Here is a 24,913-nt window from a genome sequence, read left to right on the forward strand (position 1 = left end):
ACTCTGCTACCCCATGGACTGCAGCACACCAGGCTTCTCTGTTCTTCACTGTCTCCAGAGTTTGCTCAAACTCATGTCCATTGAGTCGGTGATGCTATCCAACCATCTCATCCTCTGCTGTCCCCTTCTCCTCCTGCCCTCTATCTTTCTCAGCATCAGGGTCTTTTCCAATGAGTCGGCTCTTTGCATCAGGTGGCCAAAGTGTTGGGGCTTCAGCTTCAGCATCAGTCCTTCCAATAGCTGTGGGACCTTAGGCAGATCATGTGACCATAATCCTTATAGCCCTTCTGCAGGAGGAAGCACGTTCTGCCCTGGTGTTTTATCAGCCTTTCCGAAATGAGCAACTCTGCATGACTGCATGGCTTGTTATTTACAGCAGAAGGGGCTCCTGGATTATTAACTTTGTGCAAACTGATTTAAAGTGTGGAAAGGGAACTTATCATTTGGGGGCCCAAGGGTCAGCCCTGGCCAATATCAACGACCATAAAAAACACGGAGGTAACTTTTACTGCACCTGTGTGGAGGCCTCGTTCCAGGTGCTTATGTGAATTAACTCTTTTTACGCTCACAGGAGCCTAATGAGGTAGGTGACATTTCCATCCCTACTTTTATCTTTCTAACTGTGGTAAAATAAACATAGGGCTTCTCTGGTGGCTCAGGGGTAAAGAATCTGCCTGCCAAAGCAGGAGATGCAGGTTTGATCACTGGGTTGGGAGGATCCCCTGGAGAAGGAAATGGCAACCCACTCCAATATTCTTGCCTGGGAAATCCCATTGACAGAGGAGCCTGGAGGGTTATAATCCATGGGGTTGAAAAGAGTCAGACATGACTTAGCGACTAAACAACAACAAAAAAATAAACATAAAATGTACCACCTTAACTATTATTTAATGTACAGTTCAGTCTTGTTAAGTATATTCACACTATTATGCATCATCCCCATTTTTTATATGAATAAACAGGCCTAGAGGGGTGACTAATTGACCCAAGGCCATATAATGAGGACGAGGTGGAGGCAGCACTTGAACCTGACTGTCTGCTCCGGGGCTGTGCTAAGCCACCCCCTCTGATGACTCACCTGGGCAAGCCCTGCTGCTGAGAAAAGAAACAGCGCGAAGGATGAACAGAAAGAACAGTGGGGCAGGACACTGGACATTCTATCTTTCCTGGGTACTTTTCCAGCTTTCCGATTGTGCTGCCATAAACGTGCTTCACTTCAACTAAGAAATCCGGAGCTGAGAAGCGACAGGAGCCGGGTTGTGGGGGCAGGGACGGGCGTGCCCGTGAGCAGCTGGGCCTCGCCCTGGCACTTGCCCCCTGTCCTGTGCTGCCAGTGAGGCTGCCCTGTGTGGGCCGCCCGCACCCACAGAACATTCCAAGGCATCGCCAAGGTCAAAAGGCAGCGTGAAGCTGGGGTTTTGGCCTTTTCCCACAGCCCGAGGCCCGGGCCCCCAAGCTCTTCTCTACCGGCAGCCCGCTCCTTGATGCACCGTTGTGGCCTGGCGTCCCCAGGGCACTCATCTGCTTCAGCGTCTGAGGTGGGTGATGACCCCGAGCAGTGAGACAACACTCAAGTTCTTCGGAACTCTTTTCTCATCCCAGCTGCCACCTCTCAGGAAAAGCTTGTCTGGGGCCCAGGGGCTGGCACTGCCTGCGGGGAGTGCATTTCACAAGAAGGCTCCCCAGACAAGTGCTGGTGTGTCTTTGGGGAAACAGTCTTTGGCGGGGCGGCAGCGGGAGCAGGGCACACTCCAGGGAAGGGAACCTTGGGTGTCCAGATTCGGGGATGTGGTTCCTTCGTGGGTGCTCCCAGCCTGACAGTATCCTTAGGCTCCCTCTTCACGGTTGCCCTGTGGGCTCTGAGAAACAGCCTGGCAAGCAGGGACCCCATGGACTCAGCTCAGGGGCCCCATGCCTCGACCCAGCCGCTTGAAGGCTGATCTCTCAGAAACATCTGCCAGGCAGCTTTGAAAGAAGCGCAGATCCTGCTGCTTTTGCTCAGGCAGGATTCTGAAATCTCGCTTCTGCTTTTTTATTCATGGTAGACCAGGAGCAAATTTGTATGAGGATGGCCTTGAGCAACCCAGACCCCAAGCCCAGTTTGGAAGCAGCGACTCTGGGAGAAGGGTGGCTTTCTGCATCACAGTTTTGCAGGTTTGTCCCCTATCCAACGGAGGTGGGCTTGGAGCGGGCGGACTCAGGAGCAGGTGTGCCACAGAGAAGACAGGGATGGGAGCGCGCTGGCTGGGCCAGGGCCCCCAAGAGCCCCCTCTCTCCTGACCTCTGCCCTCCCGACCTCTCACTTAGAGACAAGTGGCAGAGCTGTCAGTGAAGTGGCTTGGCCGTCACCAACGCCCAGTGTTAGTCACTTGGTCGTGTCCAACTCTTCGTGGCCCCATGGACTGTAGCCCGCCAGGCTCCTCTGTCTACGGAATTCTCCAGGCAAGAATAGTTGAGTGGGTTGCCATTCCCTTCTCCAGGGGATCTTCACAACCCAGGGCTCAAACCTGGGTCTCCTGCATCACAGGCAGATTCTTGACTGTCTGAGCCTTCAAGCAAATGGTATTCAGAGGCAGAAGTGGAGGTACCAGTCTCGGCCATCCTCGGTAGCTCCATGAGCTTAGTCTGGCCTCAGTTTCCTCTCTGTGCAGCAGGGGAAGGGACCCTCGCTTTCAGAGCTGTGCGGAGGACAGAATTAATGCATACAAAGTGCCTGGCACAGTTAATGCTTCCGGTCAAACTGTACCCCACGCTTCCAGAAATGGATGACTTTTCTGTCCAAAACATGCTGAGGGTTGGAGCCGACGATACAGTTTTTGTCTGATACTGCTGAGGCCTGGGGTGGGGAGAATTCACTTTGGGAGCATCAAAACTGAGTCAGGAATGAAAGGCTCTGGTGGTGGGGGGGCTCAGGGTCTGACCAGGGTAGACCTGAGTTCAAAGCCTTGCTGAGGGAGACGTACCGGTGTGACCTTGAGTGTGTGGGTGGCTTCTACATGCAGAAAAGTGGTAAAACCTCCCTTCTGAGGAAGATCAGCTGAGAGTCCTGCATAAAGTGTTTAACAGCTTAAATATGTTTTGCTTTTTGGAAAAAAAAAAAAAAAAACGGGCCTCAAGGTCAGATTCAAGTTTCTGTAACTATCTGTAACTCACCGAGCCAGTGGCTGGGGTCTCTGACGCGGGGAGGGGTTAACATGGGGCTGGGGAGACTGGAGGGAGGTGGGGGGCTGCTCTCCTTCCCATGTGACTCCACAAAGGGTATTTTTTTTCCCCCTTGGAGGAGCTGGAAGGAGAGAGTTGGCTTCAGTTTTATAATCGGAAACAAGAAAAATAACAGGCTTGAAAAAATGAGTTTCTGGGAAACACTGCCACGAGATGACATTAGCACCTAGTACGTTCTCCCCAGGGGAGAAGTCAGAACCGAGGTCTATGAATTAAACATCGATTTTTTTCTCCTGCCCCACCCCACACCTTTTTTTTTTTTTTGGATGACAGTTCCAGGCTTTGTGGTCAGCTGGGCTGGCACCGGGCGCATTGCAATCCTGCATTCTTCCTCAGTTACTCAGCTGCCAAAGGCTGGTCCTGGAACGACGCTGCCTTTCCACAGAACTATTAAGTGTTCTGGGTCAGGGACTGATAAGGCTGGTTTATTTGCCTTTGACAACGATCACACCTGCAGAAGGTACGGCACTTGCCCTTGTGCTCAGGGATTTCAATGTTTACCCAGAGACAGACGGCGCCCCCAGCCCAGCGGGACAGGAAGGGAGAAAGGCTGACCGTCCCGCCGGCATCCTGAGCCCCCCGCTGACTGGGACAGGAGCCCGGCCTGGGGGTGGGAGAGGCAGCAGTGACCCAGCCCGAACTCCAGCTACCAAGCCTCGCCTGCTGCCTGCTCACTGGGCACCAGCTGGCTCATGGAGTGTCGACCAGTGAGGGCAATATAAACAGGGCCCCAGAACCTCCTACGCTAGCATGGCACAGTGATGGAGACCAGAAGACAAGAGGGCAACTTTAGTTAAAGGGAAGGGCTCTGAAAACTGCGCCTCATAAAGTTAAATTCCCATTCAACCCAGCAATTCCACTCCTAGGTAGACATCCCTAAAGACTGAACATGGGTGTTCAGACAAAAACTTGGCACACACACACACTCATAGTAGCCCTATTTGCATTGGCTCAAAGGTGGAGACCACTGTCAGGGCTGCCAACAGGTGGAAGAATGAATGCACCAAAGGTGATCCAGCCCACAATAGGGTATAACTCAGCCGTGAGAAGGAACGAAGCTCTGACACACGCCACAAGGTGGATGCACCGCCAAAACACGATTCTCAGTTAAAGAAGGGCCTCCCTACCCTGGAGGTCCAGATGGTAAAGAATCCAACTGTAACGTGGGAGACCCGGGTTTGCTCCCTGGGTCGAGAAGATCCCCTGGAGTAAGGGCATGGCAACCCACTCCAGTATTCTTGCCTGGGAAATGCCATGGATGGAGGAGCCTGGCAGGTCACAGGCCATGGGATCACAAAGAGTTGGACACAACTGAGTGACTAAGCCAGAAACAAAGGTCACACAGTGCAGGGTTTCTATGAAATACCCAGAACAGATCAATCTATAGACAGAACAGATGAGTGGCTGCCTGAGGCTGGGGGGGTGGGGGGGCGTGTGGGGGGAGAAGAAATGAGGAGTGACTGCTTAGTGGGAACAGGGTTGATTGGGGCCGAGGAAAATGTTTTGGAATGAGTAAAGGTGGGTCTTCCCAGGTGGCACTAGTGGTAAAGAACCCGCTTGCCAAAGCAAAAGACAAAAGAGACACAGGTTCGATCCCTGGTCAGGAAGATCCCCTGGAGGAGGGCACGGCAACCCACTCCAGTATTCTTGCCTGGAGAATCCCATGGACAGAGGAGCCTGGTGGGCTACAGTCCACGGGGTCGCAAAGAGTCAGACACGACAGAAGTGACTGAGCACACGCGCACACAGAGGGGTTGGTAGCCCAGAATGTGAAGGTACTAATGCCGCTGAACAGTGTTCTTCCAAATAGTTGGTTTTATGCTGTATGAATTCCACCACAATTGAATAAATAAAACCCAGCTGCTATATGGGGTGGGACTGGGTGGGTGTTGGGGCCCCTGGGGAGGCCTCTGAGGAGAAATGTGCGCAGGACCCTGAACGCTGAGAAGGCACCAGGCTTGCGGAGGGTTCCTGGTTCTAGCCAGAGGGCAGTGTGAGGACAGTGGTCCTTAAGGGGACATGCCTGGCGCTCAGGAGGTGCAGACAGAAAGCCAGCGCGGCTGAGATGCTGGGCTGTATTGTCTTCTAAGAGAGCCCAGGACAGAGAAGAGAGAGGAGCCGATTGTGGAAAGGGGGCAGGGGCCAGATGGTGTAGGACTACCCTAAACAGGGTGGAGGGCAGTGAAAGAGGCAGACAGACCCTCTCCTGGAGGTAAACGACTGGTCCGGGGCAGATGATGGTCCTCAGCTGCGGAAGGGTCACTTTTGTTAAAACATGTCATTGAGCCCCGGTCATTGAGCGCCAGTGGGTGTCAACCTGCCTGGGTGTGTCCCACTGCAATCCCCCGACAAGCTGGGCTCTAGAGCCCTTCTGTTTGGGTAAGAATTAGGCAGGGCCTGGGCAGGACCGGGCCAAGAGGGACTATGGTGGTCTGTCACCAGCTCCCCCCCTGTGCCCCCGCCACCCCCAGGTGAACGCCTGAGAGCAGCCCCTGGGCCAGAAGGAGTCCAGAAGAGGTGGTCTGGTTGGCTTGGGGAGGCCAGAGCCCTGGCCCTCAGATTGGAGGCCACTGCCCTCTGATGCCCGGGGTCACTTCCGGAAACAGCCTCTGCTCTGGGGTCTGCTGGCCCATGGTTGTCCATGGAAAGACTGCCCTGTGGGCTAGTTTTGGACACCCCACCCCCTCTTGGCAGGTTCTGGCAATCGGCTATCACCACAGGTCAGTGGACTGGGTCCTGGAAGGCACCAGCCATGGAGCACTAACCGCAGAGCTGGACTCCAGACCCGGCTGCGCCTGCCCACCCAACACACCGGCCACTGCTGACCCTCCCTCCCTGGCCAGCCACGCTCACGGCCTCTGCCCTCCCTCCCTGGCCAGCCACGCTCATGGCCTCTGCCCTCCCTCCCTGGCCAGCCACGCTCACGGCCTCTGCCCTCCCGGAGCTGAACATTCTGTGGGGACGAGAGCCATAAACATAAAACTGGCCAATGAATAGAATTTGTGATTTTTTTCAAAGCCAAATGGGAGAAGAAAAATACACCAAAGTGGCCAGTCGCCTATTAGCCCTGATTTATATTCTACTTTAACGTCTCGTCCAAGGAAATGAAAGGTATGTGCTCATCAAATATAATCATGTAGAGCTTTGAAAGGGGAAGAGAAACGGCTCTGTGACAACTCCCCAGACCTGCAGAGAACAGCAGGAGACGTGTCACGATCAAGCCAGCTAGCTCCTCCGGCAGCCACCCCGGGGACAGGTGGCCAGCCGTGGTTTTTCCCTTGTCAGCTACTCTCCAGGCGGGAGGTACGCTGCCACAGTGTGGTCCATGCAAGGGACAGACACACAGCAACACCCGGACGGCAGGTACGGACGCCACAGCATTGTAGGCCAACCTGGGCCGGGCTTGCGAGGAGCCCTCCAGCAAACCCTTTGAGGAAGGTGAGCGCGGTGACTTACATGAAACTGATGGGACTTGCGTCTTACTCGCTTCGGTGACAGCACCGAAGTTGAGGCAGGGGGCTGCCGCTGAAGACCTGGGGCTGGGTCTCAGCTCCCTGGTGTCCCCTGCCGAAGTGCCGCAGCCTAAACCACCCAATGTCTGGGGCCCCTGCGGGAACTCCTCGTCTCCCTGGCGTTCTCGCAGGGAGAAGGGCATCGGGTGGGCGCTGCCCTGAGGCTGTGCAGAGACTAAGGACAGAGGCTCACTCCTCACTGGGTGAAGGCTGAATGAAGGCGCCATGTGAAGGGGACACTCCAGGTCCCCACGGGTGACACTCTTCCTGGGGGGAGGAAGATACCCAAATATATCGGCTGGGTACAGAGCCGCCAGGCCACGGAGGCTAATGTGACGGGGCAGAGCGGGGCAGCGGGGATCAGGGAAGGCCTCTCTGAGGAGGCGGCACGCAGACTGAAGCCTGAGTGATCATCAGGAAGTGGCCACACGCATGCAGGGCCAAGGCCCTGGGGCAGGAGAGAGCAGTGAGCTCCGGCGGTGGTTCTCAAAGCATGAGCTGGGGAACCCTGGGGGCGCCTCCCAGGGTCAGAACTCTCATAAAGATGACGACGGCCTTTTCCTTTTACACTCCTTCTCCCAGGAGGACGCAGAGGAGCCTTCCGGAGTCCATGCCAGCATGAGAGATTGAAAGCAGCAGCAGCTATGAGAAAGCCCAGCTGTTGTCTATTAAGGCAGATATTAAGGAGACTTGCAAAAATATAATATTCACTTTTGTTTTGTTTTGCAAAACAGACTTATGGTTCATAAAGAACTATGTTATTTACTGCTTTACATAGGATGGGTTATTGTTATTTTTTAAACAAATACATTTTTAAAGTATTTCTCAGTTTTAATTTCCAATAGCTGAAATATGGGTAAGTATAATCCACACAAACTAAAGATCTTTGGGTTCCTTAATACTTTTCAAAGAGTATAAAGTGGCGCTGGGCCTTCCCTTGTGATCTAGTGGCTAGGACTCCACGCTTCCACTGCATGGAGCATGGGTTCGATCCTCTGTCGGGGAACTAAGATCCCACATGCCACACAGCCAAAAAAAAAAAAAAAAAAAAAGGAGGGATCCTGAGGCTCAAACCTGGAACACGCTGACTTGAAGGAGCAGCAAGGGTGGGGGCTTGGGCAGGGGACGGGGTGAAGGCTTCGGGAGAGCTGCGTCTGAGAGGCTGGCCGGGGCTCATCGCACAACTAGCATGCAAGGTCAGAACGAGAGACCTGGACTTTGCTCTAAATGCAAAGAGGAAGCTACAGGAGGGCGGCACGGAGAGGCATGATGTGATGTGATTTATGTTCTAGAAAGATCCCTCTGGCTGTGTGGGAGAGGATGAGCCTGGAAGCCGGGGAGCATGTGGATGCTGCTGCCGTGAGGGGGGAAGAAACGCTGGGGGCCGAGAGAGGGAGAAGGACCTGGTGTGTTCCGGAGGCAGGGCAGACGTGGGTGTGGGAGAACGAAGAGAAAAGATGAGGGATGATGCCAAGATGCTGGGCGGCTGTGGGCCAGATTCTGAGGCAGCAGGTGGTGAGGCAGCGGGGGTGGGGTCCCCTCTGAGGGAACGCTGACTCTCTCTGAGTCATGCGAAGCCTCAGCACTTCCCACTGGCTCTTTAGGTCACATCTCTGGCCCAGGCGAGGACAGGAGGGCAGCCAGGCCTCTCTACCCAAGGCCCTGGAGCAGCCGTCCTGCGGCCGCATCTCTGAGAACGTTCCCCACCACCCGCCCTGCCAGGGGCTGCCGGGGGGAGACACTGCTGAGGGGGGCGTGGTCGCTTTCAGGAGCTTCCTGTGACCTGACCCAGTCCCAGCTGGTGCCCTGACCCTGGGACCAGCAGGAGGACACCTTGCGTGCCAGCTGTGCCAAGCCCTCTGCAAGGCAGGTCCAGGGCAGCAGAGGCAGGCTGCCGTCCCCGGCACTGGACAGCCCGGCCCCTCTCTGGAGGTCAGGTGGGATGGGAGAAGTGATCGCATGGCCATCTGCAAACGGGCGGGGGGGGGTCGTGTGGACGCCCAAGAACTTGACATTTGGCTCTGTTTATTACTCTACGCTTGCCTTGTTCCAAAGACGAGGGAGTGGAAAGGAGGACCCAGCTTTCCTCCTTAACCCATTATTTCCTGAGCTCAAAGAAGCCCTGATGACCCAAAGAAATGGTTTCTTAACTCACAGAATCTTGTACATCAATTACATTTCAATTTAAAAAAAATTACAAAGAGGTGCTTATAGACATGTTATAATAAAATTACAACTGTGTGTGGGATTTCCCTGGCAGTCCAGGGGTTAGACTCTGCCCTTCCAATGCAAGGGGTGCAGGTTTGATCCCTGGTTGGGGAACTAAGATCCCACATCCTGTGCAGCCAAAATAAAAAGAAAAAAAAGAATTATAACTGTGTGGGAAAAAAAAGGAAAGGAAGAAAGAAACGATTTCTTACCAGGCCAGTCTGTATTTAGTTAACCTAGACTTATGGTCATCACTTATGTCTACTTAGCAACCATCTCTACAGAGCATGAAGCAATCTGGGGAATTCTTTTTCATGTTTATTTATTTGGTTGCAGCACGCGGGATCTTCACTGCATTATGTGGGACCTTTCTCTGATGCGGCTCCTGGACTCTCTAGTTGCGGTGCACAGGCCCAGTAGTTAGGATTCACAGGCTTAGCTGCTCCGTGGCATGTGGGATCCCAGTTTCCCGACCAGGGATCGAACCCGAGTCCCCTGCATTAGAAAGCAGACTCTCAACCAATGGACTACCAGGGAAGTCCCAATCTGGAGAATTTTTAACAAAGAACCCTCCAGACCCCTCAGCAGGCAGAACTGTCTCACGTTTCATGGCTGAAAACAGAGGCAGGACTATAGTCAGTCTCGAAACCTAAGACCGGATTTAAGAATGGAAGCAATCGCAGGCTGTGGGTGGCAGCGTGAACTGGCACACTTTCTGGGACTACATACATTAAGATGAAAAAACCTCCCCTTTGACTTGGCAGATCTACCATTGGGTATTTATCCCACCGACACATGACATTTGCACACTTACAACAAGGATACCCCAAGGAGATTCACTGTGACGATGGACGAGTAAGAAGCTGGAAATGACCAGCATCGCTGTCCAGTCAGTGACCAGCGTCCAGTGCCCATCAGCACGAAATGTTACAGAAGATTCTTTGGGTCCATCCATGTGAAAAAATACTATACCACAGTGAATGAGCATGAAGTCGGCTTACACATGCTTCCATGTAACGCTGACTCGTCAATAATCGAACACAGCAAGATGCAGAATCACACATACGGTATAAGCCCGGGGTGTAAAAACAGGCAAGCAAAACATGTCTGGAAGGACATGCAAGAAACTTTTAACCATGGTCACTTCCGGGGCCAAGCAGTCTTATTTTTCATTTTATCATGTCCTGTTTGGGTTTTAAGAAGTCATATGCTTATAGCATATACTACATGAATCCCATGGAGAGAGGAGCCTGGCAGGCCACAATCCATAGGGTCACAAAGAGTTAGACACGACTGAAACGACTTAGCACGTATAGCATATACTATATTTCTAAAATGAATGAATCAAATCGAAGAATGAAATGTGAGGTGGAAGGGAAATAGGGACCCTCGTTTGGGTCAGGTTCTATCGACCCCATTTGATTCTTAATTGGGTAACTGCTTTTGAAAACATTTTGCAACATTTGCAGTTGAGGGTTGAAGCCCTAAGCATGGAGGGGTGAAGTTGCAGGGAACAGCTTGGCCAGTTTTCTGAAGTTCTGTAAACAAGGGCAAGGTTCTCTTGCGAGAGGTCAGAGTGCAGACATATCAGAATAGGAAGGGGGAACCCACTGGCCCTTGTGGAGAAGCGGTACTTGCAGCTCCACTGGGAGACTTTGAATTTTCTATTCATGCTTCTCTTTCAGATAGGCGGGGAGGAAAGTTAGAGCTGTACTTTGGTGAAAGTGGGAAGAGAAGCTCCCAGAAAAAAGACAGTGGCAGTCACCCCGTGGGCAGCGGGACCTTCTTCTGAATTCTCACTTCTTTAGGGGCTTAAACAGGAACCACACACACCAAATCTTTCTAGTCACCCTACATGGAAAAGGAAATGACTCTTCCACAACCTCGTTACTAATACTCTAAGTATTTCCAAGAAACTTCCAAGAAAGTTTTGGTCTTAATTCTGAGAAGCTCTTCTACATCCTCAAACATCCTCAAACAAATCTCTGGAAAACCAAACCCCAGTGATGGAACATCAAAGGGGAAGCCAAGATTTCTTTCTGGGGCTTGTGTTTGATCTTGCACTGGACTTTGATAAGTTCTAAGAAGCTGGGTTTCTGAGAGGGGAAGGGATGCTTACGAATGCTCGAGATACAGAAGGTCCTGGAATCAACCCTCTCCCACTCCCTGGAGGGGACAGGAGGTGGCGTGGGGAGGGGCGGGCTGGCTTACCTGGTACCCTGTCCACAGAGGCGAACACAGAGCGCTGCACAGTGGGGTCGCTGCTGCCCCGGCGGCACTGGTCGTAGAAGCGGAAGGGCAGGTGCTGCGCGGAAGATGAGCCGAGTCCAAACCCCAAGACCTCGGTCGTCGGCTGGATCGGAAGGTCCAGGAGGGCTATGTTCAAACAAACCCGTGGTTCAAGCTCAGCATGTACGATGGGAGTGTAGGTGATGAGACTTTGGGTGGCTGTAGTTGGTGTGGCTGTGGCCCAGCCAGGCACATCCCGTGGGCGATTCTAGGCAGGCAGCCGATAGCCTCGAGCTGGGGAGACCAGCATGTCACCGAGGGTCTCGACTGAGGCTCAAAACACAAGGGGCGCCTTGCGTGGTGTTCAGAGAGGAAGGCCAGGCCCATCTTCACCTCAGAGTCTTGGTTTCCATACACAAAAACCATACCAAGGCTTAGCGTTGTGTACAGTTTCAGACCCTGAACCAAATGAGGCCAGTTCTGCCACGAAATTCACAAATCTATGCGTGCAGGGAAGAGTGTGTGAGAGAGAACACACTCGCGCCTGTGCTTGTGTATTCATGACTGTGTGTGTATCTGTCGCTGTCTTCCCTTCCACACACAAATCTCACGATACAGCAAAATTTGGAGGGGCCTTTTAGAATTTATTTAAGAAATACCCAACGCGTGGGACTTTGCAGGTGGTACAGTGATTAAGACTCCACACTTCCAACGCAGGGGACCACAGGATTGATCCCTGATCGGGGAACTAAGATCCCAGATGCCGCATGGCACGGCCAAAAAAAAAAAAAAAAGAAGAAAGAAATACCCAAGGCGTTAGTTCTAACAGTCACTTCACAGCATAGTTCTCCATTTTCAAATGAAATATTTAGCCTTTATGCCAACTGTGAGAGATTGCTTTACATTAAAAAAAAAAAAAAAACCACCCTGGAAATAAATCTTTAGAGAAAGGACTGAATGATTTAAGTCACTTTGCACATTACAAAATGCTTCTGTAATGATTTTGGAGGCCAAGTTTCAGCTAAGTGAGAAATAAGATGCAGACTGTGTGTGATGCAGGCCTGCGCCAATCAACGGAGCACGTGCAGGAAATAACTGAACCCACCAGGCCCAGAAAGCCCGCCCTCTCAGTGTTTATTTTCAGGGGACCCCTCAGAACACGCCCATTCTCCCCAGTGGACTGCTCGGTGCTTGAGCTGAAAGGCCCTGGCTTCTTGAGAAAGGCTGGTGGTGACTTCAGGAGTTGATAGAATGCCTTTTCCCCGCAGAGGATGCTGTGCTTTCTGCCCTGATGAAGGGAAGGCTCTCACACCAGCACCTTCACTTCTAAGAGAGCTGGGGCCTTCCTGACACTGGACGGCGCAGGGCCTCCTCACTGATTCACCACATCCCTGAACCATGTGAAACGACGCGTGTGAATCCAGTGCTGGGTCCCGGCCCCCTCATCAGGCAGGGCTGCCTCTCGTGAGAGCTGGGAACGGAGAGGAGGAAGGGACGGGCTGTAGCGCAGGAAGTCCCGCCTTTGGGTTCTGCCAACCAGCTGCCTGTGTGGCTTTGGGCAAGTCACCAAGCCTCAGTTTACTCATCTATAAAATGGGTGAACAGGCCCTACTCATCTCCAGGGTGGTTTTAAGGGTCAGAGGTGGTAGACGAGAATCAAGGCACTTTGCAAGTTAGAGGACGCCGTGTGCTGGAGGGGAGCACCATTGTCCACACGGATGGCCGCACCTCTTTGAGCTGCCCCAGACATTCTAGAAACCAAATGCTTAGGATCCTCCATCCTCTCACCAAAACACAACTGATTCCTGCACCTTGAGTGTCCTCTCCTAGAGAAGTCATTAGGGTGCTCGAGGCCAATGTGAGACCCACTCTGACGGCTCAGAGGACACCCAGCGAGGGGTCCCGCACTCACCCGCTATCCTCTGCATCTTCATGCGTCTCGCCTGGATGCGGCCCTTGGCCAGGCGCTGCTTGGCGATGATGCAGCGGATGTGGTCCGAGAAGATGAAGGTGGCTTGCAGGATGGGGAAGGGCTTGGAGTGGGGGCTGGACGCAGGCTTGTGGATGGTGATATTCAGGGCGCGGCTGTCATCCTCCACGCCGGTCACCTGCATATCCTGGGGCAGGGAGAGCGGCCAAAGAAAGGATGTCCGTTAGGTTCAGTTAGGAAGGTCGTTCTGTCAGGAAGGTCACTGCTTGGAGGCTGTGGACCCACGTCTCCTCTAGAACAAGGGCCCTCAGACTGAAGTTTGCTTTTGCTCTGAAGGAAACCATCAATTCCCCAAGTGCAAGTGTTGAGGACGGGCACAAACCAGACTGGGCCTGGCGGGAAACAACAGGGTGGGAAGCACAGCCAGTGCAAGTGGCTGATGCTGGCTGTGGTGGCTGGTCTTGTCCCCAGAAAGACTTGAGTGAGCTGGTGAACCTGAAGAACACCAGCAGCCTGTGGGATCATAGTGCTTGACCAGGGATTGAACCCACACCCCCTCGCATTGGAAGGCGGACTCTTAACCACTGGACCACCTGGGAAGTCCCAAACCCTAACAATTCTTGCTTCTGAGAAACCAGAGATAACAAACCCAAGGTCCTAGTTCTTTCTGGCATGATTCCACCTACTAACAATTCCTTTCCTGCTTCTCTTAAGAAAGTGAAAGTCGCTCAGTTGCGTCCAACTCTTTGGGACCCCGTGGATTATACAGTCCATGGAATTCTCCAGGCCAGAATACTGGAGTGGGTAGCCTTTCCCTTCTCCAGGGGATCTTCCAAACCCAGGGATCGAACTCAGGTCTCCCACATTGCAGGCGGATTCTTTACCGTCTGAGCCACAAGTAAAGCCCAAGAACACCAGAGTTGGTAGTCTATCCCTTCCCCAGCAGATCTTCCCAACCCAGGAATTGAACCGGGGTCTCCTGCATTGAAGGCAGATTCTTGACCAACTGAGTTGCCAGGGAGGCCCTCTCTCTTAAGAAGAGGGCATTGTTAGCTCCTATTTGTATGTCTCTGACGAATTTCTGGTCCCTAAAGGAAAAAGCTAACTCTGAGAAAGAGACATTTGAAGGAAGTTGCCCTTGAAAGGTAGAGAAGGACTCACATAGACCAAGTATCAAGACAAATGTGATCCAAAGCCTCAGAATGGATTCTGTGCAAAGAATTTGCTTCCCACTGAAGTTTGAGATAAAAGGCAGAGGACAGGAGACAGGCATGAAAGTCAAAGGCTAGAGGAGGGGGCAGAAATGTTGAAAAGGCTCATGAAACAAGACAGAGACTGTTCAATGGCATTCCATCTGGCACGGAATGTTGCAGCGGGGATTAGATGAGATATTACGCTTTTAAAATGAAGAGAGAGGCTGGCGCATGGTAACAGCCTGACAAATAGGCGCTCCTGGAAGACTACCAAAAGAAAAGGTTTATGTGGCTTTCATTGTCTGATGGACGACACGTATTAATCCTTTGAGGGAGAAAAACACTTTCCTGACACTAAATTCTAAAGGAAATTGATTATAAGCCTAGATAAATAAGAAGAAGCACTAAGTTACTTAATGGACAGTCTCCGACGTGCAAGTCTTTTTTTAAATGAGAGCTTTTTCAGATAGTTGCTGTGCACATCAACCTTCTGTAAAAGACATTTTTTAAATGGAAAGGTCTTGAAAAAGAGGAGGCTGGGAAATAGTTGCAACAGTGTCTTCAAACCCATGGGTGGTCCTCTTGGGGAGGGGGGTCACACTGGAGATGGATGTGTTTTGGCCCCGGCAAGGCCTTGCCAGCAACCAGGGCTGCCCAACAAGGAAACAGGCCCGGCGCAGGGCAAGTAAGGCCCAAGGGGTCTGGTGGGGGCGTGGGGTTGGAAGGCTGTCTTCAACTTGCCTGGCGCTATGCTTCCTTCAACCAACCAGCTGGCATTAGTCACCCATCATTAGACAAACACTAAGAAAACCTAAGGTCCAGCTTGGCGTTTGGCAATTTAAGAGCCCAGGCTTGATGGAGAGATGGAGGACACGGGAACTTCCATAAATCACCAGCAGCAACAATCATTCTAGAGAGGAAATGGGCCCAGCCCAACTTCTTGGTATCTGCCTTAGGGAAACCCTGGCCCAAATGCACAAGGAAGTCAGGACAATTTTGTTCACGGCAGCACCGTATGTGAAGGAAGAAAGCTGGGAACAACCACAGGGCACTGACTACCTCCGCCTTGGGATGTGGTCAGGCAGCAGTTACAAGAATACCAGAAAGTCTCCACAGACTGACACAGTCAGGTCTCCAAAACATTCATTGAGTGAAAAAAAGCAAAGTTTAGAATACATGCAACATGAGAGAATAAAAAATACATATAGACACACCCTCTTTCGAGTATCTGTGTACAATTTTTAAAAACAGTACATGCATGCTATGTTGCGTCAGTTATGTCTGACTCTTTTGTGACCCTATGGACTGCAGCCCGCCAGGCTCCTCTGTCCATGGGATTCTCCAGGCAGGAATACTGGAGTGGGTTGCCATTTCCTACTCCAGGGGATCTTCCTGACCCAGGGATTGAACCTGTGTCTACTGCGCTGGCAGGCAGATTCCTTACTACTGGGCCACCTGGGAAGGATAGCACACGTAGTTCTACTCATACATGCAGTTGGCAAAGCACCATGTCTGATAACAGAGAAGGGGAGTCAGAAGTGGGTTTTGGTTAAAGAGAACTTGGCCCTTATCTGTGAGGTGTTCTGACTGCTGTCAGGGGTAATCTGTTCACGCAGCCCTTATGTCATTAGCACCTGACTGCAAAGATGATACTTTGGTGGGTGTTTGTACAGCCAGTGGAGAAAAGCTTTCAGGCTTCTCAGCCATCGTACCTGCAGAAGGCCTGCGAACTTGACCACTCCCCAGCCCAGCCTGGACACGTCGGGCTCCACCAAACTCATCTGGTAAATATCGACAGCCAGGAACCGCTGGAGCATGCCGCCGTCCTTGGTGACCACCGTGCACGCGATCAGGTCGCTGTTGTCTGGGAGGAGGGGGACAGAGAGCCGGGTGAGGCGCAGTCCGCCACACAGTCTGAGCGACACATTTGGGCTGGTGTGTGTTCCGCTGGGCGGCGCAGCTCGGCGCCAGAGCCCAGCCTGGCAGTCACACACACTGGGCTCGGAGTCCCTCCTCTGAGTCATGCTGGGCAACCTTCTCTATCTCTCTGGGCTTCAGATTTCTCATCCGGAAAATGGGGATCATGCCCAACTCACTCAAAGCACTGTTTGTGAGGATCGGCTCATATAAAATACATAAAGCACCAGTATGGTCACAACGAGTGAGTTCCATTCTGAGAGCGCGTTCTAAGTCCAATGTGTTTGTACGTCCAACAAAGTCAGCCTAGGTACCCGACTAACAGGGTTAGCTGCATAGTACTGTACTCTACTAGGCTTATAATACTTTTCACACAAATAATACACACAAAACAAACAGCAAAGATGAAGAAGACATTTTTAATCTTACAGTACAGCACTTTAAAAATTACGGTCGTATCAGATGCATCCCCGCTGCTTTTACACTGGTTTCTGGACGTGCTGGGCTCAACATAGAGACACTCCACGACTGCGCTCTATACAGCCCTGTGCAGTGACGTACACAGAATCACAGCCACGCACTGAAGATGCACGCGCGTGTCAGTGTATGCCAGAGATGCGAACGGACTTACACGCTGGGACACGTGAACGCACGTTTGCATCTCTCAAAGTTGGCAACTTGAAGGTTCGGGTGTAGGGGACTTACTATACAAAACTGGCTGTGAATTAGGTACTGCAACTGTAGCTAAAAAAATCACCCAACAAACCCAGAATCCCAGTAACATTTCAGTGCTTCCCTGCAGGCGTTGGCGGTTTACACCTGTGACTGTGTTTGCCCAGATTAAGTGAAGACAGGAAAGGAAGAGCCCCCCGCTTGGTTACAGAATCACCAAGACTTCAGCTTGGAGTCTGACAACTTACAGCCTAGCTCTACATGAGATGGTGTGTGATTTGGGGCAAGGCACTTGGCCCCTCTAAACCACGGTTTTCCATCTGTAAAATGGGAATAATGTCTCCGATCTGGAGATGTTTGATACCTTAAAATGAGAACAGGTAGGGAAAGCATTTAGCAGGGTTTCCTCAGCTTATGCTTGGTCCCTTCTCTTGGCTGGAAGTTATTCCCAGATTTGATGTCTAATTTAGTGCCTGTCCTTGATGGCTTTGAACTCACCATGGTAACACAGGGCCATTAAATCTACGGCCTACTCTGAGTTCCTTCCAGTGAAATCCTCTGTAATATATTTTAAAAGAAATAGCTGAACTAGGAAACAACCGAAATACCCCCAAAGAGGGGAACCACGTGAGTATGATTTTTTTCCCATCATATGGAAAATTACATACCCATTTAAAAGTTATGTCTAACCAAAGTGTGAACTGTGGTTACTTAGGAGGAGGGAAGTGAGAACTGGGGGTGGGTGGGACTGTGTGTGTGTGTGTGTGTGTGTGTGTGTGTGTGTGTGTGTGTGTGTGTGTGTGTGTGTGTGTGTGTGTGTGTGTGTGTGTGTGTGTGTGTGTGTGTGTGTGTGTGTGTTATCAACAGGAGAACTTTAATTTTTGCCCTCTGTATCACTGATTTGCTTGAAATTATTTTAAAATGAGGAGGTAGTCAACATACACTTTTGAAATACACATTAAAGACCCAAGTAAAAAATCCTATTTACCAATAATTGCAACGGCACTGGGAAAGACATTACATGTTTAAATGAACAAGATGGTAAAAACTTCGTAACTGGGATTTTGGTATGTTAAAAGATAGTATCCCTACAAAGAAATACAAGCTTGGAGAAATATACCAAAACATTAAAAGACATCTCTGATTAGAAGAATGCTGGGTGAATTTTTTTTTCCTTAAACAGTTTTATGGAGAGATAATTTATATACCATAAAACTCGCCCATTTTAAGTGTACAGTTCAAGTTTTGGTAAACTTAGAGCTGTGCCCGTGACACTCCAGCGGCAGAACACTGTCAGCACGCCAGTACATCCTGTAACCTAACACTTGGCTTCACTTTATTGGTGGTGGGCGGTGGGGGAAAAGTAACACAGATAGTAACAGTCCTGGCCCCAAACACAGGAATTTGCCAAGTTTTCGCCTCCCCTCATTTTTGCTCTTCATTTAGACCTGAGGAATGACAGGCACATTTCTCCTCTGCCCTCTTCTCCTCCGCTCGCTCCCCTGCCTCCCTGCCAGCACCTCCCACACTACCTCCGCTTAACGCTCTGAGCACACAGTCTGAGATCCTGGCTTCCTGGGATGTCTTCCGGTCCAGCAGCTGTGACAGGCCTTGTGATTCCGCCTTTTCTCCCCAGCATGTGACCACCTAACATGGCCAGAAACCCCCGGCCAACACCAGCACCAGACAGGCTCAACTCTCTGGATTGCACGTTCTCATTCTCCAGGGCAAGGAGCTTCCTCCCTTTCCCAGGAATCTAGCCAAGTATTTAACAAGAGTTCTAAAAATGACTTAATCCAGAATTTCTAGTTTCATGCAGAAGACATCTAGTCTTCTGTATCCTTAGAAATGGAAATCCGCACACTCTTTCTTGCAAACATTTTCTTTGCAGTGCGCGGAGTTTGGCTTCCCAGGTGGCGCAGTGGTAAAGAACCCGCCTGCCAATGCAGGAGTCACAAGAGACCCAGGTTCGATTCCTGGCTCGGGAAGATCCCTTGGAGGAGGAAATGTCAGCCCATTTGAGCACTCTTGCCTGAAAAAAAATCCATGTAGCCCCGAGGGCTACAGTCCATGGGGTGGCAAAGAACTAGACATGACTGAGCGTACACACACACACACACACACACACACACACACACACACACACACACACACACACACACACACAGGTCGAGTTTACTTTCTTAACTCAATACTTACATCATGTTCCCCAATTAGCATCTTTTACTTTTTAAAAAGAGAAAACTAAGCTCATAAAGGATGCTTTCTCCTTCCTCTTTTCCTTTCTCTTTCTTTCCTCTCCCCTTCCCCCTAAACAGGACAACCTGCTCTTCCTTCCCCACATTCACAAGAGAGGTTCATCTGCGGGTGAGCCCGGAAAGCAGGCACGGCCAAGGCCTGGGTGTCAGCGGGGTGTGTCGGCAGGCAACCCCCTCATAAAGCCCAGGGGCCTTTAGGGGCTTCAGGGGGGAAGGAAAGACCTACCACCTCTGCCACAAAGAACTCAAAAGGAAGGACAAAACCCCAAAGCGGAACAACTTTCAGAAATGCAGTTGAGACATCAAAGCCCCGTGAGAGATTTCGTAAGAAAACTAAAAGGCAACTGTCACCAGTGAGACAGGACGGCCCTGAGAGGGAGGGAGCCCCTGGCTTTTCAGAAGCTGTGGGGGCAGTTAAGGAGAAATGAAGCGGCTTCCGCGGACTGAGCAGAAGGGCACCCGGGTATCCTTTGGGGGAGATCGAGGGAGTCTGGTCGGGGTGACCTCTGTGGGCCTCCGGGTCAGCATCTCAGGGGACGCTTGGAGCACCTTGCCTCTCCCCGGGCTGCTCCACTCGCCGGCTGTGGGCATGCCCGTCGGAGAAGGACTCTGAAGAGAGCTGCGGATTTCACGCTGAGCCGGGGGGAGCGGCGCCAGGTACCGAGGTGCCGGGAGGGAGGGGCACCTCGTGGGGAGGACACCGGCAGCAGGCAGCTCTGTCGGGGGGCGTGCGGCCTTCCGAACCGCCCTGCCTGCCTCTGAGGGCTGGCTTGCTGTCAGGGGGCCAGTGCGGGTGACGGGCCGTCCCTACGGTGCGTGCATGCACATGTGCTCAGACGGGTCCGGCTCTCTGCGACCCCATGGACTGTAGCCCGGCAGGCTCCTCTGTCCATCGGATTTCCCAGGCATGAATACTGGAATGGGGTGCCATTTCCTTCTCCAGGGGATCTTCCCGACCCAGGGGTCGAACCCGTGTCTTGTGCATTGGCAGGCAGGTTCTTTACATCTCTCAGCCCACCTGGTCTCCAGCGTCCTCCCACCAACTTCATTCCAAAGGGGTGGCGCCAAGGACTCTATTTCTTTAAATCTACAGACATTTATCAGAAAACGCAGACTGTTCATGTGACCTTAGGAGCAGGAAAGGATTTCTCTAAAAATGAAGAATCAATACATACAAATAAATAAGATTAAGACTGATAAACTGACTACCTCAGAATTAAAATTTAGCTCACGGATAATGAACTTTATAACCAGACTGGGGGAAATATTTTCAACATATCTCTTTAAGAGGCAAAAGATGAACAAAGTCGAAAACATGAAGAACTCCACAGGCCATTCACGGACAAGAGAATAAATACACACACACAAGTGCTAGCCTTCCTGCTAAACCAGGAAACAAATAAAAACAGGATCCCTTCTACTGGCAAAAATAAGTCTTAAGATAACATCTGGTATTGGTGAGGCCGTAGAAAACCTGATATTCTCAAATACTGCTGGTAGAATAAATTAACATAGCCATTTGGAAGGGCAAATCAGCATTATTTATTAAAGCTGAAAGTTTCATACTCTATGACCCGACAATGGGTACATTCCCAGGAAAACGCCCACCTGGGCTGAGAGACAGGAATACGGATGTTGACGGTGAGATTTTGCTCTGTAATGACCTAGACGTCCAGTGAGAAAGGAAAGCTTATTTAAAAAAAAAAAAAAAAACACAACAAAAACATATGGCAAGGACAAGGAGTGAATGAGATCTCTGGATGTTTCAACAAAGTTCAGTCTCAAAAACCGAGTGGAAAAAGTTGCAGCATGACAGGCTGTGACACAAGTTTTGTAAAGTCAAACCACACAGGACGATCCTGTGTATTTTCTACGAACTCAAGCATATAAATGTAAAAGAAAAACGTAAGAAAATGCCTGGCAGGGTGCAGAGTGATTACCTCTTTGGAGGGGAGGTGGTGGGACTGAGGATAAGAGTCGAGGCTGTTTTAGTCCATACAGAGTGTTCTGATTTTTTCAAAGAGGTAAGTCGTTTGTGCAGGCTTGCCTGGTGGCTCAGTGGTTTAAAAAAAAAAAAATCTGCCTGCCAAGGCAGGAGATGTGGGTTCAATCCCCAGGTCGGGAAGATTCCCTGGAGAAGGAAATAGCAACCCACTCAGTATTTCTGCCTGGAAAATCCCATGGACAGAGGAGCCTGGAGGGCTGCAGTCCATGGGGTCACAAAAGAGTCAGACACGGCTTAGCGTGACTAAATAACAACAACATCAGGTTGTTTGTGTGCTTAAGTGAGGGGATAAGTGACTCTCTTTCCACACTGCTACACAGAGGGCCTCAGGTCCTGGGGCCCAGCAGGGTTGGGAAGCAGCCCCAGGCCCAGCTGTTGGCCGTCGGCACGCTGCTTCCCCACCACCCACTCACACCCCCCCGATCCCAAAGTGTGGCGACAGTCACTGAGCTCTGGGCGACGGCAAGAGACCAACGGGGCCTCTTGGTGCACAAGTGTGCACGTTTCCCAACTGGCCAGACGTGTGAGCTGAAGAAGCTCTGGTGTCCAGTTCAACAAACATGTGGGTGTTAGATCCTGCATTAGGGAACCAGACCGTGAAGAATGAGGCTTGGCGCTGCCTCAAGGGCTTGGGGGGCCGGCAGGGAGGCTAGGGCTCTCGACTACAAACCATCATGCAGACCAAGTCTCCACCTGGGGAGGGACAGAGCCCTGAGGGCAGACCAGGTGGGATGAGAGTTGTCTCCATCGCACCCCAGGACCGAGAAAGAACCTCCCTCCAGGGAGAAGTGACAAGTTCCTCCCACCCTTAGACCCTGCCTTTTGGTTCACTGATTTCTAAGGGAGTGGGGAGGGGAAGATTTGCCATTTTATTTGAAAACATTTAGCGGGACTTCCCTGGCAGTCCAATGGTTAAGACTCCGTGCTCCCGCTGCAGGGGGCATGGGTTTGATCCCTGGTTGGGGAACTAAGAGCTCAAAGGCCTCACAGTGTGGCCAAAATATAAAGAAAATAAAAAGTTGAAAATAATAAACATATAAACTGCTACCATTTAAAAAAAAATTAACCATATCAATCTCTTTGAATAGATAACACATTCACATGTTCCCATTTTAAAAGGTGTGGAATTTTTTTAGAGTCAGTGGTAAATCTCCCCAGTTCTCTTCCCCAGAGACAACCACTTGATTTCTTGTTACCCATCCACTATGAATTTCCAGGGCTTCCCTGGTAGCTCAGTGGTAAAGAATCTGCCTGCAATGCAGGAGACCTAGGTTTGAGCCCTGGGTCGGGAAGATCCTCTGGAGAAGGAACAGCCACCCACTCCAGTATTCTTGCCTGGAGAATCTCATGGACAGAGGAGCCTGGCAGGCTACAGCGCATGGACTGTACAAAGAGTTGGACACGAGCTAGCGACTAAGCCACCACCATGAATTTCCAAGAGCACACGCGGCTACAGACCCTCCTTCACAGACGCTACACAACCCCTTGTGCTTCTGCCACTGAAGCCCGGATCTCGGGGATACATTCAGCACCCACCCAGGGGTGCCCCTCACTGATTTTCACAGCTGCATCCTCTCTCACCGTAGTGCATGCTCCGTCGTGTCCGACTCTTTGTGACCCCATGGACCGGAGCCCACCAGGCTCCTCTGTCCATTGGATTTCCCAGGCAAGAATACGGGAGTGGGTTGCCATTTCCTCCTCCAGGGGATTTTCCTGACCCAGGGATCAAACCCACGTCTCTTGCCTTGGCAAGCGGATTGTTTACCACAGAGCCACCAGGGAAGCCCCCTCCCACAGTAGATGTGACTCTAAATTATTTAACAGTTCCCAGTTGATGGCCATTCAGGTTGTTTATTAGTTTCTGCTACAATAGACAAAGAAACAGCCTTACTCATTCATGTACATATGTGAGAGTAAACCTACAGCAGCAAAGTAGAACTTGTGCTGAATTTTTCTCTTGAAAGCACTCATGCTTTACTAAAATAAACATATTTTAAAAGGAAACTTTGTGTCATGACCATGAATGGAAAACCAGAATTACAACATATAAGGTGACTGTGAAAATAGATTTAAAAGAGGTTTTTTTTGTTGTTAAACCAGAGCCAAAAGCCTGCTCTTTTGATAAAAAGGGTTATCAGCAGTTAGAGAAGTTCTAAGACAAGCTAGTACCAATCTCGGACCTGCTCCTTGATGTGACAGAAAGGACCTGAGGGGTACCGAAATGTATTTTCGTGTGGATTACACTTTCCAGAGATGGCCACAGCAATACTTGCCCAGGGGACTTCCCTGGCAGTCCAGTGGTCCAATGCAGGAGACGAGGGTTCAATCCCTGGTCGGGGAACTAAGGTCCCGTGTGCCATGGGGCAACCAGAGAAAACTTGCACACCCCAATTGAAGACCAAAAACCAAACGCAAACAGAAAACCCTCCCCCTCCCACATGCTCTTCTTCCAGTGTGACCTTGACCCTCCTCCCATCAGGTGGTAGTGCCTATGTCCTTTCTCCTTGAACCTGGGCGGCGGGGGTCGGGGGGTGGTGGTGGGGGGCAGTCCTCTGTGATGATCTAGACCAACAGAGTCAGTGGAGGTGATCCCGTATGATTTCCGAGGCCAGGTCACAAAAACGCTTGGAACGTGTCCACCATGCTGTGAGAAAGCCTAAGCTGTCATGGAGACACGACTGAGAAAACCCAAGGCCCTGGGCCCCCAGCCCCCAGCTCACCCGCTCGTCTCCAGAGGCTGCCATGTGGAGCAGAGATGAGCTCTTCCCGCTGAGCTCTGGGCAGATTATAGATCTTTGAGCAAAATGAATGATTAAAAAAAAAACAACAACAAACAGTTGTAGCTGTTTAAAAAGCCACTATATTTTAGGGTGGTTTGCTACTCAGCACTAGAGAGTTGCACCTGTGATTTATTGTAATTTAGTGCTGTATCCAGGCACATTTAAAATTGTAACATTCTTCCAGCACCACTAAGGGGCTGCATACCACATCATGGAAGACCAGCCTGGAAAAACAGCCTGGGGCTGATGATTTGGGATGCACAGAAGGTCCTGCAGTGTTTAGCAGATTAAAGAGGAAAGGAATGCAGCCATTTTCCAACAGAATTTTAAGATGCTGAGAAAGAAGAGGAGGAGAGGACAAGTCACGAAAGAGCCACCTTGCCAGGAAGTGCAGAATGAGGGCAACTCATCTGGGTGAAAACAACTTGGGTTGTGGAGCCATAGCGACCTGGGTTTAAATCCCAGCTCTGCCACTAAAAGCTGTGTGATCCTGGACAAGCCACCTCCCTCTCTGCATCTCAGGTTACTTATAAGCCCAGCAGCACCACCAGGGGATCTGAGAGAGGCCTGGGGCCAGGCCCAGGTGGTCTCCGTCAGCAGTGGCTGTTGCCAGGAAGCGCTCTGACTTTTTGGAGCCCTGACTCACTGGTCAGAACCCTCTTGCCTCTTGCTTGCTGGAGGCAGGCTCTAGACTAAGGAAGCCATGCTCTTCAGAGGGAGAAAATGAATCATGGATTTTGGTTGCTTCTCAGAACTCTTGTGGGGTGGTGGGCCCACACACCCAGTTACTCTCTAGAACATCTACCCGCCTTAGCTCACTGCTGCACCCCAAGGCCTGCCAGCCCCCAGGTGTCCTGAGGCCTGCTCCCTAGTCTGCACAGAAGCCCCAAGAAGGCAGGGCCTGACCTGTCCCACTTCATGCTGAAACCCCAGGAGAGGGGCTGGGCAGTGACAGGCACTGAAGAAGTACTTGTCCCCTACAGAAGG

The 24,913-nt window shown here is 51.2% G+C and overlaps 1 protein-coding gene and 1 long non-coding RNA gene across 8 annotated transcripts in view; one reads left to right on the forward strand and one right to left on the reverse strand.

The window, feature by feature from the left end:
* Positions 1-24,913, reverse strand: part of CLEC16A (C-type lectin domain containing 16A) — a 231,624-nt gene that overhangs the window by 47,631 nt on the left and 159,080 nt on the right. For 3 of the 5 annotated variants that reach the window (XM_043456684.1, XM_043456683.1, XM_043456687.1), the window contains exons 19-21: positions 16,007-16,158; positions 13,084-13,288; positions 11,154-11,318 (exon numbers count right to left, since the gene is read on the reverse strand). In XM_043456684.1, coding sequence (XP_043312619.1) covers positions 11,154-11,318; positions 13,084-13,288; positions 16,007-16,158 — 522 coding nt within the window. Of the gene's footprint in view, positions 1-11,153; positions 11,319-11,356; positions 11,920-13,083; positions 13,289-16,006; positions 16,159-24,913 lie in introns of those variants that run through there. The other 2 variants (XM_043456688.1, XM_043456686.1) reach the window with 2 other exon arrangements.
* LOC122433610 lies at positions 1,405-6,263 on the forward strand. Of its 3 annotated transcripts, none has more exons than XR_006267131.1 (3): positions 1,405-1,538; positions 2,046-2,154; positions 5,917-6,263. It is a non-coding gene; the product is annotated as an uncharacterized LOC122433610 (long non-coding RNA). The 3 variants fall into 3 exon arrangements; XR_006267130.1 differs by lacking the exon at positions 5,917-6,263 and adding an exon at positions 3,496-3,591; XR_006267132.1 differs by lacking the exon at positions 5,917-6,263 and adding an exon at positions 2,308-2,427.

Source organism: Cervus canadensis, chromosome 32 (assembly GCF_019320065.1).
Source record: "Cervus canadensis isolate Bull #8, Minnesota chromosome 32, ASM1932006v1, whole genome shotgun sequence".
NCBI classification, from domain to species: domain Eukaryota; kingdom Metazoa; phylum Chordata; class Mammalia; order Artiodactyla; family Cervidae; genus Cervus; species Cervus canadensis.